Source organism: Schistocerca cancellata, chromosome 4, assembly GCF_023864275.1.
Source record: "Schistocerca cancellata isolate TAMUIC-IGC-003103 chromosome 4, iqSchCanc2.1, whole genome shotgun sequence".
Classification (NCBI taxonomy): domain Eukaryota; kingdom Metazoa; phylum Arthropoda; class Insecta; order Orthoptera; family Acrididae; genus Schistocerca; species Schistocerca cancellata.
This window is the reverse complement of record NC_064629.1, coordinates 120508257-120525091: the sequence shown is the minus strand read 5'-3', so window position 1 is coordinate 120525091 and position 16835 is coordinate 120508257. Positions and strand designations below refer to the sequence as shown.

At 45.7% G+C, this 16835-nt stretch overlaps 1 protein-coding gene across 1 annotated transcript in view; it reads right to left on the bottom strand.

The window, feature by feature from the left end:
- Positions 1 to 16835, bottom strand: part of LOC126183921 (dual specificity protein phosphatase 10) — a 216504-nt gene that overhangs the window by 148846 nt on the left and 50823 nt on the right. Inside the window, exon 2 of the mRNA XM_049926267.1 lies at positions 10502 to 10725. Within this exon, the coding sequence (XP_049782224.1) occupies positions 10502 to 10725 (224 nt within the window). The remainder of the gene's footprint in view (positions 1 to 10501; positions 10726 to 16835) is intronic.

Here is a 16835-nt window from a genome sequence, read left to right as displayed (position 1 = left end):
TTAATACCTATAGGTGTGATCGCAGCAAGCTTCAGTCTGCATGCATACATGTAAGCTTACTGGACGAAAAAGCAGTCATCCCTAGAGAAATAATTATAAGCATTATTTAATACCACGTAATGCCGCCCCTGGATTTTCGACCGCAGCGCCCTGTTCTGCCTGTTTACATACACTGAAGCGCCAAAGCAACTGGTATAGGCATGTGCATTCATATACAGAGATATGTAAACAAGCAGAATACCGCCTATATATGTACAAGTGCCTGGTGCAGTTGTTAGATCGGTTACTTCTGCTACAATGGCAGGTTATCATTATTTAAGTGAGTTTGACTCTGGTGTCATAGTCTGCGCACGAGCGATGGGACACAGCATCGCCGAGGTAGCGATGAAGTGGGGACTTTCCCGTGCGACCGTTTCACGAGTGTACCGTGAATATCAGGAATCCGGTAAGAAATGAAATCGCCGACATCGCTGCGGCTGGAAAAAGGTCCTGCAAGATCGGGACTAAAGAGTATCGTTCAACGTGACAGAAGTGCAACCCTTCCGCAAATTCCGCAGATTTCAATGCTGGGTCATCAACAAGTGCCAGCGTGTGAACCATTCAACGAAACATAATGGATATGAGCTTTCGGAGCCGTAGGCCCACTGGTGCACCCTTGACGACTGCACGACACAAAGCTTTACGCCTCGCCTAGGCCCGTCGACACCGAAAGTGAACTGCCTGGTGGGGCAAGTCTCGTTTCAAATCGTATCGAGCACCACTATTGGAGAAAATACTGAGTAAACTCAATTCGTGCTCACTTTCTGAAAATAAGTGTACCGCTTCGACACTCCTCTGTGACATTCAGCTGCTTCTGTCTTACCCAGACATAGTTGTAATTCACGTGCCTGTGCACTAATCTACACCATCCTAATCAGGCAGACCGTACGAGACATTTTTACATAGTTTTATTTTTGTAGTTGTTCTTGTGTCTTTACTCATACCCATTTCCCACTAGCTTTCCACTTCACTGGATAAAAATGTACCATAAGGCATAGATAGTGAAAGGCTATTAACAAAGAAAAAAAAGTGTCCAAAATACAACATTCTATAATAACAAAATAAACACTAGAACAGCCCAAAAATATCAAAGCACACAAAATTAACTATTTCACATGCTACTGACAATACATTTCACAAACCCATAAAATTAAGTTATTATTGACTTAGGATCTCTTTTCCTTTCTTGTTGTGTTTAACATTCTGCAGTGGCGATGGCACTGGTATCTGCGGTAAAAGGCATACAGCTCCTTTCAATGGCTTGACACACCCAACATGCAGAATTGAAGTTTTCGCTGGCAATTGAAGCTTGAAGTTCACAGAGGATGTCATTTCTATGACTGATATAGTTCTTGCACCGATTCATAAATTTCTTTTTCTTGCCGTTAGGTGTGTAGTGTTCGTCAATAAAACCTACAATCCAATTCTATTGAGGTAACTTACCGGTACGCCATTTAACCTGTTCTGTTCGCTCAACTGCTTTTGTATTTGCTTCTTTCACATCCTGCTAAACTCGCACATCATCTTCACAAATTAAATTCCTCTCCATTTTCTCCTTGTTTAGGCTTCAGTTAAGTCAAAAGGTAACGGCATCTTCTTACCTTATACTACTCCACAGAGGGAGAGCCCAATATTACTGTGTATTGCTGCAACCCGAATAACTATAGGCGTGGATTTGGGGAATTACTGAAAATTTTCCGCAGCTGTGGCCAGAAGGCAGAAGTTAAGGGGACCGATAGACACATCGGGTAGCAGGCGCTGGCAACGTTGATATTAAGCAAACAGGTCTGCGAGGCAGGTTCACTCCACTCGCAGACGAGGGAATATGGACTGTCAGGCGCTATGAACAAGTGCGAAGACGAGTGAGTAGTTATCAGGCGCAACACGGGGCAATGACGTGCTATGAATAACCCCTATGTTGCTGTTACAACAGCACTTCGCAACCTACACTACTGGCCATTAAAATTGCTACAGCACGAAGATGACGTGCTACAGACGCGAAATTTAACCGACAGGAAGAAGATGCTGTGATATGCAAATGATTAGCTTTACAGAGCATTCATACAAGGTTGGCGCCAGTGGCGACACCTACAATGTGCCGACGTGAGGAAAGTTTCCAACGGATTTCTCATACACAAACAGCAGTTGACCGGCGATGCCTGGTGAAACGTTTTTGTGATGCCTCGTGTAAGGAGAACTGCGTACCATCACGTTTCTGACTTTGATAAAGGTCGGGTTGTAGTCTATCGCGATTGCGGTTTATCTTATCGCGACATTGCTGCTCGAGTTGGTCGAGATCCAATGACTGTTAGCAGAATATGGAATCGGTGGGTTCATGAGGGTAATACGGAACGCCGTGCTGGATCTCAACGGCCTCGTATCACTAGCAGTCGAGATCACAGGCATCTTATCCGCATGGCTGTAACGGATCGTGCAGCCACGTCTCGATCCCTGATTCAACAGATGGGGACGTCTGCAAGACAACAACCATCTGCTCGAACAGTTCGACTACGTTTGCAGCAGCATGGACTATCAGCTTGGAGACCATGGCTGCGGTTACCCTTGACGCTGCATCACAGACAGGTGACTGCGATGATATGGTGTATTCAACGACGAACCTGGGTGCACGAATGGCGAAATGTCACTTTTTCGGATGAATCCAGGTTCTGTTTACAGCATCATGATGGTCGCATCCGTGTTTGGTGACATCGCGGTGAACGCACATTGGAAGCGTGTATTCATCTTCGCCATACTGGCGTATCACGCGGCGTGATGGTATGGGGTGCCATTGGTTACACGTCTCGGTCACCTCTTGTTCGCATTGACGGCACTTTGAACAGTGGACGTTACATTCCAGATGTATTACGACCCGTCGCCCTACCCTTCACACGATCCCTGCGAAACCCTACATTTCAGCAGGATAATGCACGACCGCATGTTGCAGGTCCTGTACGGGCCTTTCTGGGTACAGAAAATGTTCGACTGCTGCCCTGGCCAGCACATTCTCCAGATCTCTCACCAACTGAAAACTGGCTCGTCACAATACGCCAGTCACTACTCTTGATGAACTGTGGTATCGTGTTGAAGCTGCATGGGAAGCTGTAACTGTACACGCCATCCAAGCTCTGTTTGACTCAATGTCCAGGCGTATCAAGGCCGTTATTACGGCCAGAGGTGGTGGTTGTTCTGGGTACTGATTTCTCAGGATGTATGCACCCAAATTGGGTGAAAATGTAATCACATGTCAGTTCTAGTATAATATACTTGTCCAATGAATACCCGTTTATCATGTGCATTTCTTCTTGGTGCAGCAATTTTAATGGCCAGTAGTGTAAATTCCTCTCCATTTTCTCCCCGTTCAGACTTGAGTTAAGTGAAAAGGAAACGGCATCTTCTTACCTTATACTACTTCACAGAGGGGCAACCCAATGTTACTGTGTATTGCTGCAACCCGAATAACTATAGGCATGGATTTGGGAAATTACGGAAAATTTCCCGCAGCTGTGGCCAGAAGGCAGAAGTTAAGGGGTCCGATGGACACATCGGGTAGCACGCGCTGGAAACGTTGATATTAAGCTAACAGGTCTGCGAGGCAGGTTGACACACCTTGCAGGCGAGGAAATATGGACTGTCGGGCGCTATGAACAAGTGCAAAGACGAGTGAGTAGTTATCAGGCGCAACACGAGGCAATGACATGCTATGAAAAACCCGTATCTTGCTGTTACAACAGCACTTCGCAGCGGGCTAGAAAAATTTGCAGTTAGAATTACTGAAGAACACTCTACTCGGCCTCTCCAGAGAGACGACGTAAGAGGCGTAGAAAAAGGAGTATGAAAAACGAAGCCCAGGGGCTCAAGGCGAACGGTCATGTCGCCATTCTGTCTACGTCTCGAACCGCAGAGAATGAGAATTGTTGAAGTTGCAAGCCAACCACGACGACCAACTGGTGACGAATTTCGGCGGCCTGCCGGCCCGCTGAATCAAACAAGCTCCGCAGTACGGAAGCGTCGCGGCCGCGGCGGGGAGGGAGCGAAACTTGACGCTGCACGGGTGCAGAGGGCAGGGTGCGGTCAGCCTCCGCTCTCTGGGTGACGTCATCCAACAGACTGCGAGATGACGTGCGCAAGGGTGGAGCCGGGCGCGATCTCGCAACGTCCTGGGTCCGAAGCTGTCCTCAGTCACCGATAGTGTCGGAAGTTCCATGCGGCTTTTCGCGGATGATGCTGTAGCATACAGAGAAGTGTCAGCATTAGAAAATTGCAGCGAAATGCAGGAAGATCTGCAGCGGATAGGCACTTGGTGCAGGGAGTGGTAACTGACCCTTAACATAGACAAATGTAATGTATTGCGAATACATAGAAAGAAGGATCCTTTATTGTATGATTATATGATAGCGGAACAAACACTGGTAGCAGTTACTTCTGTAAAATATCTGGGAGTATGCGTACGGAACGATTTGAAGTGGAATGATCATATAAAATTAATTGTTGGTAAGGCGGGTGCCAGGTTGAGATTCATTGGGAGAGTCCTTAGAAAATGTAGTCCATCAATTAAGGAGGTGGCTTACAAAACACTCGTTCGACCTATACTTGAGTATTGATCATCAGTGTGGGATCCGCACCAGATCGGGTTGACGGAGGAGATAGAGAAGATCCAAAGAAGAGCGGCGCGTTTCGTCACAGGTTATTTGGTAACCGTGATAGCGTTACGGAGATGTTTTAGCAAACTCAAGTGGCAGACTCTGCAAGAGAGGCGCTCTGCATCGCGGTGTAGCTCGCTGTCCAGGTTTCGAGAGGGTGCGTTTCTGGCTGAATTATCGAATATATTGCTTCCTCCTACTTATACCTCCCGAGGAGATCATGAATGTAAAATTAGAGAGATTCGAGCGCGCACGGAGGCTTTCCGGCAGTCGTTCTTCCCGCGAAATACGCGACTGGAACAAGAAAGGGAGGTAATGACAGTGGCACGTAAAGTGCCCTCCGCCACACACCGTTGGGTGGCTTGCGTAGCATAAATGTAGATGTAGATGTAGACCGAGCCGCCCTGGGCTGGCAACTGGAGAATCAATTTTCCATTTTCCGTTTACAAAGCTTACATCCAAATTCTCTCTCTCTCTCTCTCTCTCTCTCTCTCTCTCTCTCTCTCTCCCCTTCTTCTTCTTCTTCCTCTTCTCTCCTTCCTCCCTCTCCCTCCCCCCCCCTCTCTCTCTCTCCCTCTCTCGATCTTATTCATTTTCGGCCTAGCTTGCATCGCTTCAACAGCGTGTTCTTCCCTAGAAACACAAAACAAATAGTGAAACTCTTTCAATTTTAATTAACATAAAAATAATCTTTTCTTAACGAAATACGAAAATTTTTACTTGGAACGTAAACAGTCGTCTTCAGCGATAAAATCACCCGACTGAGTTGCGATAAACTACCTCGACTTACGTAATCTGAATGTCCAGTAAAGGAAATGGGTGCTGAATTAATGGCGTAATAATGTTGCGTTCGTGAACAGCAAACGTTACTCTTCTGCAGGCGTTATGCAGTTGTCTTGTGTTCCTGAATCGTGCGAGTAATGTACATGTCCTAATTAAACTGAAGTGAAGAAACGAAGGAAATCCCCTTACATGTAGAGTGAATGTCTCGTCACTCTACAATTATTTTCAAGTTCAGTTTTCGACCCTTAAAAACACGGTAGGATAATATCTATGAACTTCTGTTTCCATACGAATTCAGAGTCCTATTTTCGATCCTTACAAGGATCGTTGTACATCAGAGGTCGACCAAAAGAGATTAATACTCAGTCAACGAACGTAAAGCGCGTTAGAGGACTCGTGTCACTTGGTCTAGTTGTGCCGGTTTACAACAGTGCAAACTTCGAAAGTTTGTCTTTTACCAGGGATGGTTATGCAACTTGTAATGCTCTTCTGGGCAGGTGATTTGTGGAATACGACAAAGTGCACAATATTTCTCATTAGCCAAATGTAGCTATAGTGTTATGCACTCGGGTAAAGGTTCCACGCGCGATAGAGGGCGCCATACACTTGCACGGTGATGGCAATGGTTCTGTTCATTAAAGCCAGCATTCTCCTGGTCCAATGCCAAATTAGTACTTTATCTCCGCAAAGAAGTAAGTGTTCCACATATTCGACCAGCAGCAAATGATGACAAGGAGGAGTGGCTTGCAGCTTAATTTTATGGATTATTTCAGGAGTAGGGATAATCCTACCGATGACGTCGTACCGAGAGGCGCTTGCTACGGTATGGAGGATAACGGTGGAGACCTCGTTCCAAATATTTTTCCAGTTTTTTTCTGGGATACTTCACTTCATGGGGTTATGCGAACACTGTGCTGTGAGTGATTCGTAGTTCTTCTCGGTGGCGATTTGGTTCGGGTCAAGGAGAATATAACTGAATTCTATAAAATATACGAGTTACGTAGTGTAGCTCCGCATTTATATGCCCGAAACTGCACGGCGCGACGCTCTCCGCAGGTCTGAAAGTTTCATATAGGTGTTGTGGTACCCCGGCTCGTTTGTGTGCGTTATTTTTGAGACCTGGTTTAGGAATATGGCATTAGTGAGCGGCCTCGCGGGATTAGCCGAGCGGTCAGAGGCGCTGCAGTAATGGACTGTGCGGCTGATCCCGGCGGAGGTTCGAGCCCTCCCTGGGGCATGGGTGTGTGTGTGTGTGTTTGTCCTTAGGATAATTCAGGTTAAGTAGTGTGTAAGCTTAGGGACTGGTGACCTTAGCAGTTAATTCCCATAAGATTTCACACATATTTGAACATTTTTTGAACATTAGTGAGTGTCTGAACGTGTCATAAGTATATTTATTTATTTTTATTTATTTATTTCATTAACAGTACAGAGTAATCCACCGCCTTGAAATGTAAGGTGGGTCGGATGCTTCTGAATCTTATTGGTATACAGTTGATAATGCTTATTTTTTAAATAATGTAAAGAACGTAATATATAAAGATTTCTATGAGGTTACAGCAAATTGAATGCTTAAGAATTGTTAAAATGTTTCCATATAATTTGTTACTACCTAATTGATGAGAATATCATTTATATAATCCAAATGTCAAAGAAAAATAAAAAAAGAAAATTTAACACAATGAGCGTGGTGAAAATAATTTGTTGTATGTAGAGGGAAGTGATATGCTGTATTTGCATGTGTAATACAGTCTAAGTATCATGTTGGTTGATAATGGCCTATTTCTACCTATTTCAGATGAGAAGGTCTCGGTACAACCTCGAGCCATTCTCATCTGAAATGGTTTGTGCTAATGTATGTTTGTACAAATTAAATGCTGATTCAGCACTTAATACACGGAATACATAAATTTTAGCTTTACATGAGAAATACACTTATGTTTGTGACTTGTTGGTAGAAATAGAATATAGTTCATTGCTACTTGAATGCACTATTTCTTAAATAACTTAATACATTTCTGATATATAAAATTCACTGATTGTAGCTTTGAATAGAGAAGAGAATATACATCTGTCTGCACACAATAAGACGAGCAGTACATTACTGCTTGTGTGCAGTATACTTTAAACACTATGTAGGATGTCATTGGGGAGGAGGAGCCTCGGAAGAAAAGTTTTTCGAGCCTTCTCCTCCCAAACGACATTACCTTATTACTACAGTCTCAGGATGTGGTGCCGGTGTTTATTGTTTTATGATTGTTGTGTTGTTTGTGACTGCGTTGTCACATGCAAAGTTATGCATTGTCGGTTTTGGTTCAAATGGTTCAAATGGCTCTGAGCACTATGAGACTTAACATCTGAGGTCATCAGTCCGCGACTGCTACGGTCGCAGGTTCGAATCGTGCCTCGGGCATGGATGTGTGTGATGTCCTTAGGTTAGTTAGGTTTAAGTAGTTCTAAGTTCTAGGGGACTGATGACCTCAGATGTTAAGTCCCATAGTGCTCAGAGCCATTTGAACCGTTTTTTTTTTTTTTGTCATCAGTCCCCTAGGACTTAGAACTACTTAAATCTAACTAACCTAAGGACATCACACACATCCATGCCCGAGGCAGGATTCGAACCTGCGACCGTAGCGGTCACGTGGTTCCAGACTGAAGCGCCTAGAACCGCACGGACACCACGGCCGGCGTCGGTTTTGGACCCTTACATGTTGATCCCTTCTGAGTCATGTTCACTTAGTGTTCCTTCCTCTGTTTCGGAATCTGTGGCCGTGTTTGTGTCCTCCCGTGTGGTTTGTTGTGTTGTTTGTGCTTGTCTACGCCTTATCCCGTAAGGGTTTTCAAGCTTGTATTCTTCGTGCAGAGTGTTCGATACAATATCGGCTTCGCTATTTATTGTGTTCCAGTCATCGGGATTACGTATTATTCTGGCGATGTCATTGTCGTTCTGTACAGGTCTCACTTGTGCTACCGTGTTGCACAGCATTGTGACATGTTCTGGTGTCCCAGTTTCTCCGCATACGCATACTTCATCGTTAGTTAGTCCCATACGGTTTTAATGTACCGGATACGGCCTGTGGCCTGTCAGGAAATGGACCATCCTCCGGCTTGGGTCCACATGTTACAGTTGTAGTCTTTCGTGTACATAAGGAAAGATAAGAGTGTGCTCTGCGACCCTTGTCGGATGCATTCCACTCTCTCAGTCATATTTGAATCCGCCATTGTTTCATTTGTGTTTTCTTCATAACGTTGGTTCCCGTAATTTCGGTGACTTTGTCGAGCCTCTCTCTCTTTGCTGTATCCACGGACCCAACCAACCAACCAACCAACCAAACAACTCGCGCACGCACGCCCTGACCGTGACGTCGCTGGCCACAGTTCCTGTCGCGGCCGTCGGCGTCTCAGGGCGTTACCGCCGACGGAAGAGGTCGCGCCATGTCTGAGCTCGGGTCCGCACTCCGCAGCGCCCTCTGCCTTTTTCATATAAGGAGGAGCGCTGGCCCCGAGACGCTCCCCGTCCCGGATGATGCCCTCTCTCCCTACATTTATCCCTCCTATCAACTCTGATCCTCACTCCCCCTCCTTTCCTCTGTCCTTTCCCTGGGCTCCCTCTTCCCCCCTTCCGTCCTGTTTTCTCCCCACTAAACCTCTCCCGACCTCCCTTCTCCCCCCACCCCGAGTCCTTTTGTATTCCCCTCCTCTGCCTACCCCACTCCCTATCGCGTCTGCCCCAGCTTATGGGTCCTCATCCTCCGTCAGCTCCTTTCCCGGCTCCCCCCCCCCCTTTTTTATTTTCCCATGATCTGTCCAGTTTCCCCCCACCTGCTCTCGGCTGTGGTATGTCACATTTGCCAACTTTTTAGTGCAGTGTTCCAGTGACTGTTCAGTGTTGTTCGTCTTTCTCGTGTCGCTTGGTGTGAATTTTATGTCTTTTGCGAACAGAAACCAGACTGTCGCCGTTTTTTTTAATTGTCTGCCTATTGTTTTACCTGTCTGCTTTGTATGTATTTTCTTAGCGTCATCATCCCTCTGTTCTTTGTTTTAAGTTCTACGATTTCTTTTCGCCATGTTACTCTTTAAGTCTCCGATTTATCGCCTGTGTTTATTATTTATTCTCTTCATCTTTCTAACAAAGTCTGTAGGCTGAAGAGCGGCATACTAAGCTGCTGCCAGCCCGCCCCCTTCGGGGGGAATTGAAATTCAATAAAGGGAAAAAAAGGGGCCCCGAGACGGACAGTCTATTGTCGATTGTCTATTGCTAGTCTTTCGTGGAGTTTATAGCGGAGCCATTGTAGTGTGATATTTGCTATTGTATTCGACTAGCCTCAGTACACGGATTACTCTTGGATATTGCTTGGACTTGTATTGCTGGTTCACGTTTCGTCAGAAATAAAGATAAGTTATCTCTTCATTCTAGCTGGCGCAATTCTTGTCATTAATTATTTTTCGGCCAACAGACATTGATACATCCTGGTCACTACCCACGCTTTATACAATTTGTGGTGGCTGCCGCAAAAGTACCGTCGAGGACCTTGGGTTTGGGAGCCGTTCAAAAAAATGTTCAAATGTGTGTGAAATCTTATGGGACTTAACTGCTAAGGTCATCAGTCCCTAAGCTTACACACTACTTAACCTAAATTATCCTAAGGACAAACACACACACCCATGCCCGAGGGAGGACTCGAACCTCCGCCGGGACCAGCCGCACAGTCCATGACTGCAGCTCCATAGACCGCTCGGTTAATCCCGCGCGGCTTGGGAGCCGTCACAAAACTCTTAAGCCAGTAAAGTGCAGCTCTATAACGTATTGTTATGTCTATAGGGCAGGTCCCCATCACAACGCAAAGTACCTCTAGTGACGCGGTGTTGAAGGCTCCGCTCATTCTCGGGAGTACACTACGTTGACCTCGTCTTGCAATTGTCTTATTACTGAGTTTTGGAGGCTTTGTCAATTGTCAAGTCTGTCCGAAGTGAAAGCCGCTCCTTTCTCTGCCTACCGCTGCCGCGCCTCGCTTTCTAGGTGCCGATGCTGTACTTACTTGTCGCCGCCGAGGACGAGGCGCGCGGCGAGGGCGTCCGGGTAGACGATCTGCACGGCGCTGGCGAGCAGCGGCTGCGCCTCGGTGCACGGGCTGGGGGTCGCGGGCAGGCTGAGCGGGTCCAGCTTGCAGCGCTTGTTGCTGCCCGCCGGCTCCGACAGCGACCGGTTCAGCGACAGCTTCAGGCCGTCGCGCGCTGCCCGCTCGCACACCAGCGCCGACATCTGCCACATCGGTCATTTCATTAGCCAGGAATATCGACCACAAATACAGGGTTATTACAAATGATTGAAGCGATTTTACAGCTCTACAATAAATTTATTATTTGAGATATTTTCAAAATGCTTTGCACACACATACAAAAACTCAAAAAGTTTTTTTAGGCATTCACAAATGTTTGATATGTGCCCCTTTAGTGATTCGGCAGACATCAAGCCGATAATTGAGTTCCTCCCACACTCGGCGCAGCATGTCCCCATCAATGAGTTCGAAAGCATCGTTGATGCGAGCTCGCAGTTCTGGCACGTTTCTTGGTAGAGGAGGTTTAAACACTGAATCTTTCACATAACCCCACAGAAAGAAATCGCATGGGGTTAAGTCGGGAGAGCGTGGAGGCCATGACATGAATTGCTGATCATGATCTCCACCACGACCGATCCATCGGTTTTCCAATCTCCTGTTTAAGAAATGCCGAACATCGTGATGGAAGTGCGGTGGAGCACCATCCTGTTGAAAGATGAAGTCGGCGCTGTCGGTCTCCAGTTGTGGCATGAGCCAATTTTCCGCGGGCTACGCGTGAAACTTGCCCGCACGCGTTCAACCGTTTCTTCGCTCACTGCAGGCCGACCCGTTGATTTCCCCTTACAGAGGCATCCAGAAGCTTTAAACTGCGCATACCATCGCCGAATGGAGTTAGCAGTTGGGGGATCTTTGTTGAACTTCGTCCTGAAGTGTCGTTGCACTGTTATGACTGACTGATGTGAGTGCATTTCAAGCACGACATACGCTTTCTCGGCTCCTGTCGCCATTTAGTCTGACTGCGCTCTCGAGCGCTCTGGCGGCAGAAACCTGAAGTGCGGCTTCAGCCGAACAAAACTATGAGTTTTTCTACGTATCTGTAGTGTGTCGTGACCATATGTCAATGAATGGCGCTACAGTGAATTTATGAAATCGCTTCAATCATTTGTAATAGCCCTGTATATACCGAGATTTTAAACATGGCTGAAACAGCAACTTTTGAAATTCTTCACGATAAAGGACGACAGCCAAAACAGTTGCAGGATAAAAATTTATTAAAATTCTTGACCGAGGTTTCGGCATATGTAAATATACCTTCATCAGAAGTAAAAAGTCCTGAACAGGAAGACACTTTCATTAGCAAAACCTTAGCATCAGAAATGAGTTTATTTTTTCTTTATTGATTTTCAATTCCCCCCGAAGGGGGCGTGCTGGCAGCAGCTTATTACGCTGCTCTACAGCCTACAGACTTTTTTTAAAAAAAGGAGGCTTTTTTATGTAGGTATCCATAGATTTTAATATGAGCGAGTGTCTGGCACATACCACAAGTGCCCTCTCTCGGCGAAACCATCTGCCCTAGTGCTTTCACACTCTCGTCTCGATAGTTCATAGGCGAAGTACTGGTGCTAAACTGTTCGCATTGACCTTGTGCCCATAATCATGTTGTACAAATGGAGAAGATGTCTTAATTATTGACGACGCCTTTGGCACAATTGTTTTATTAATCTCCATTGCATGATGTAATTTTAGAAAGTAACTAAAAGATTTTGTGCCTGTATTACTCTGGTAATTTCACTGGTACTTAAGCTTTAGTGTTTCTCATTTCTGATGCTGAGGTTTTGCTAATGAAAGTGTCTTCCTGTTCAGGACTTTTTACTTCTGATGAAGGTATATTTACATATGCCGAAACCTTGGTCAAGAATTTTAATAAATTTTTATGCTGCAACTGTTTTGGCTGTCGTCCTTTATCGTGACAAATATATACGGCTATCTAAGTTACATTCGTCGTAACTGTTACTTTTAGATAGTCTGCAACTGCCTGATTAATAATTTAAATACCAGGGTCACTCCAAAAGAAATGCACACAATTTTTGTAAAAATACAGTTTTCATTCTGCATGTGTGAAAGTTTTACAGTGTGTAGATACATCTTTCCAGCTTGTTTTCAAACTTAGTTCAACCTGTTCCCGTGAGTGGCGCCGTCATAGCACGTCTTCAAGATGGCTGCTACACTTGACATTCGTCAGAAGCAACGTGCTGTCATAGAGTTCCTGTGCTGTGAAAACGAGACAATGGGAAACGTCCACAAGAGGTTGAAAAATGCGTATGGAGATGCTGCTGTCGATCGCAGTACAGTTAGACGGTTAGCAAGCACGTTACGTGATGAAAGCGAGCACGACAATATTGAGGATTGTCCTCGCAACGGCAGGCCTCGTACTGCACACACTCCAGAGTCCAGACAATGTGCATGTGCAGAGAGTTAACGAATTGGTGACTGCTGACAGACGCATCACAGTGAACGAATTGTCACGCTACGTTGGGATAGGTGAAGGAGGTGTTTGCAGAATACTGAAGTGTTGGCGTTAAAAAAGGTTTGTGCCAGGTGAGTTCCCAGGATGTTGACAGTGGCTCACAAAGAAACAAGAAAAACGGTATGCAGCGAACTTTTGGAATAGTACGAGAATGGTGGAGATGAATTTCTTGGAATAATTTTGACAGGTGATGAAACATGGCTCCATCTTTTTCACCAGAGACGAAGAGGCAATCAATGGAGTGGCATCATGCAAAAAAAAAAAAAAAAAAAAAAAAAAAAAAAAAAAATTCAAAACCACACCTTCTGGTGGAAAAGTTATGGCTACGGTGTTTTTCGATTCCGAAGGACTCTTGTTTGTGGACATCATGCCAAGTGGAACCACCATAAATTCTGATGCATATGTGACGACACTGAAGAAACTGCAAGCTCGACTGAGTCGTGTTCGACCACATCGGCAAAAGCAGGATGTTTTGCGGTTGCACGGCTACATGTCAGTCGAAAAACCACGGAAGCGATCACAAAACTCGGATGGACAACACTGAAACACCCGCCTTACAGTCCTGACCTGGCTCCATGTCACTATCATCTCTTTGGGGAAACTGAAAGACTCTCTTCGTGGAACAAGGTTTGAAGATGATGACTCCCTTGTGCACGTTGCCAAACAGTGGCTACAACAGGTTGGTCCAGAATTTTACCGTGCGGGTATACAGGCGCTGGTTCCAAGATGGCGTAACGCAGTTGAGAGGGATGGAAATTATGTGGAGAAATCAAAATATTGTTCCTAAAGGATGTATCTACACACTGTAAAACTTTCAAACATGTAATATAAAAGATGGATTTAAAAAAAAAATAGTGTGCATTTCTTTTGGAGTGAACCTCGTAAAAAACACCGTGTAAGTTCAGTTTTTTCGCTAACAGCACGACACGTTACGTGAATTCTTCACACTCTCGAATGCAGCTATTTACATCGGTATTTTACCTGACGTCTGCGAGTACACGAGAGGGGCAGACCAGCAGACACGTAAACAGTCGCATTAGACAATGCGAATTTATTCCTGAAGCGCGTTGTGCTACTCGTTTAAAAAGCAAGTGGTGCGGTAATTTTTTTTTTTTTTTTCAATCGCATATTCGAGAATGCCGAACCCAGCCCGAGAGACTCAAACGATTAGACCCCATATAGCTAACAGAATGGGAGGATGTCGGTTGGTAGGTTTTACTTTCTACTCCAAATATTTTCTGTAAGATTAAAATCGTTTGAATTAAGGGACGATCGACGCGCACTAGAGTGTCGGAGTGTTCGTCAGACTAGCAATGTGTGTGTGGAACTCAGTGCACACGGCTACTGACATCTCGGAAAAATACCCACAAAGCACGACTATCACGAGAATACGCAGTCGATGGATTCTGACACCAGTCCGCTTCTCGACGGCCCCACGCGACTATCTTCCAAAAGGAGAGACACATATCGCTCACCCACAAAGCCGTGTAACGTGCCTGGAGTCAGGAAATGGGCTCGTCTGCAGTAACACGGCCAGCGGCGACTTGTCTGACTCCGCACAGGGCGACTGTCATTGCAGCTTCTCTTGATCGCCAGCAGAGGCTCCGACAGTGATTCGCCCGACGATCACACTGGACACGTGAGTAGCAACACCTTTCTTATTTGGATACTCCGAACAGAGAGAAAGTTACCAGATTGCATCTGCCTTCCTCATAGGGACCCAGCACCTTGCGTGGTGGCATGGTGCGGACACAACACGCTTTCGTCTGGCTTGCATAGCCTTTAATTTAGACAGCAGCCGTTACACGTCTGGTGTGTAAAGTGGACGGCTGTGTCGTACCTTCGCGGTCACCCGTAATGTTATCTTTCGACAAGATAACGAAAAACCCCTGTTGCCCACAGTGCCCTGATCTACCTGGATACAGAGGTTGCCTCGACCAGCACACGTGGCACACTAAAAGCATCGGCTAATGGTTGCAGACAGACTGGCACGCCAGCACTGGCCAGCCACTTCCACTGATCATCTCTGGCACAGATCTGAAGCAGCATGTGTAACTGTTATCCGACCCAATGACCAGCTGCATGACAGAAATTTTTGCTATTTTATTCCGCCTACAGTACCATTGAAATATTGTAGAAGTTATCATATTCTCTTTACAAAATGTGACACCAGACACTCGATTATGGAACGCCGACTTCATTCGGTTGTAAGTCGGTCCACCTTCCATAACAATGAACATGCTCTTTTAACTTGGATCAAGAAAAAGACGGAAAATGGACACTCGTGTGTGCCGTGCCGACTTCCTTTGCATGTGTAATAACCAAAAAAACCTTGCCTTTTTACAAGTATTCCTTCTGCTGTTTATCGAAATAGTGAAGTAAGATGATATGCCGTCTTGTTAACTGAAAAGATGTATTGATTACATACCACGTAATTTTATGTAATTTACGTAATTATAAAAATGGCTCTGAGCACTATGGGACTTAACATCTGAGGTCATCAGTCCCCTAGAACTTAGAACTACTTAAAACTAACTAACCTAAGGACATCACACACATCCATGCCCGAGGCAGGATTCGAACATGCGACCGTAGCAGTCGCGCGGTTCCGGACTGAAGCGCCTAGAACCGCTCGGCCACCGCGGCCGGCTACGTAATTATAAAATACATTTATATTACCGGTCATGGGCGCTGAATGGAATACGAAAAGAACTAGAAGTTCAGAGTTCAAAAAGGGTTTGCCGGGCGCGGTGGCCGTGCGGTTCTGGCGCTGCAGTCCGGAACCGCGGGACTGCTACGGTCGCAGGTTCGAATCCTGCCTCGGGCATGGGTGTGTGTGATGTCCTTAGGTTAGTTAGGTTTAAGTAGTTCTAAGTTCTAGGGGACGTATGACCTAAGATGTTGAGTCCCATAGTGCTCAGAGCCATTTGAACCATTTTTTTTTTCAAAAAGGGTTTGAAACAGATCTAGAATTGGCGTGCGCAGCGACCGAAACGAACAACTCTATACTGAACTAACTATGAGCAGTCGACAGTGGAACTGCGTAGGGTGGCCACGCGAAGATGGACGAGTCCAGCCGAGCGAGACCGAGACAGATGGGAACGGGACCGAGGCTAGAACGAGACCGGCCGACGTGCCGTTCGGGGAACGAGACCCACCGTTTCCCGTTCCCGGGAACTATAAGTAGAAAGCCGCGACCGACGTGAACTTTAGGACCGTTCCTTCGAATTCTTTCATCGCTCGTTTCGTTCATCTTGATTACTCGTTTCTTTGGACCCGTCAGCTCGCGAACGACCCATCTCTACATTGGAATAATGCGTCCGACTTCAGAAATTTTACTATTTATACTACCAATTTCAAATGCTCCATGCCTGCAAATTTAGCACAAAGTGCTTCTAGCACAGAAAAATTAATCCCGTCTGTCGATCATTCTTCCCTTCATTTTCACCTAAATTTTTTAATTCTTTCTACGTGGTCTTTTAATCTAGTTTCATACGTAATTTACAGTACCCGTCGCTTATGCGACAGAACAATACATATCGAGAATTTTCATCCCTCTCTTCTGTGGTTCCCATTCAGTTTCGAAGGCTAGTAACAATAGATTGTTAAACTGCGCCTCTTTATGCAAATCGTCAGTGGATCTCTGAATGTCCCTCAAACCACGAACAAACAGCGGAGGGTAAACTGTCCTGACAATACGATTCTGCCGAACGATTGTGCCGACCGAAACATGCCACACCGCAAGTGACTGCGAGAAAGAATTTCAGCGCGTCATGGTCTGCCCTA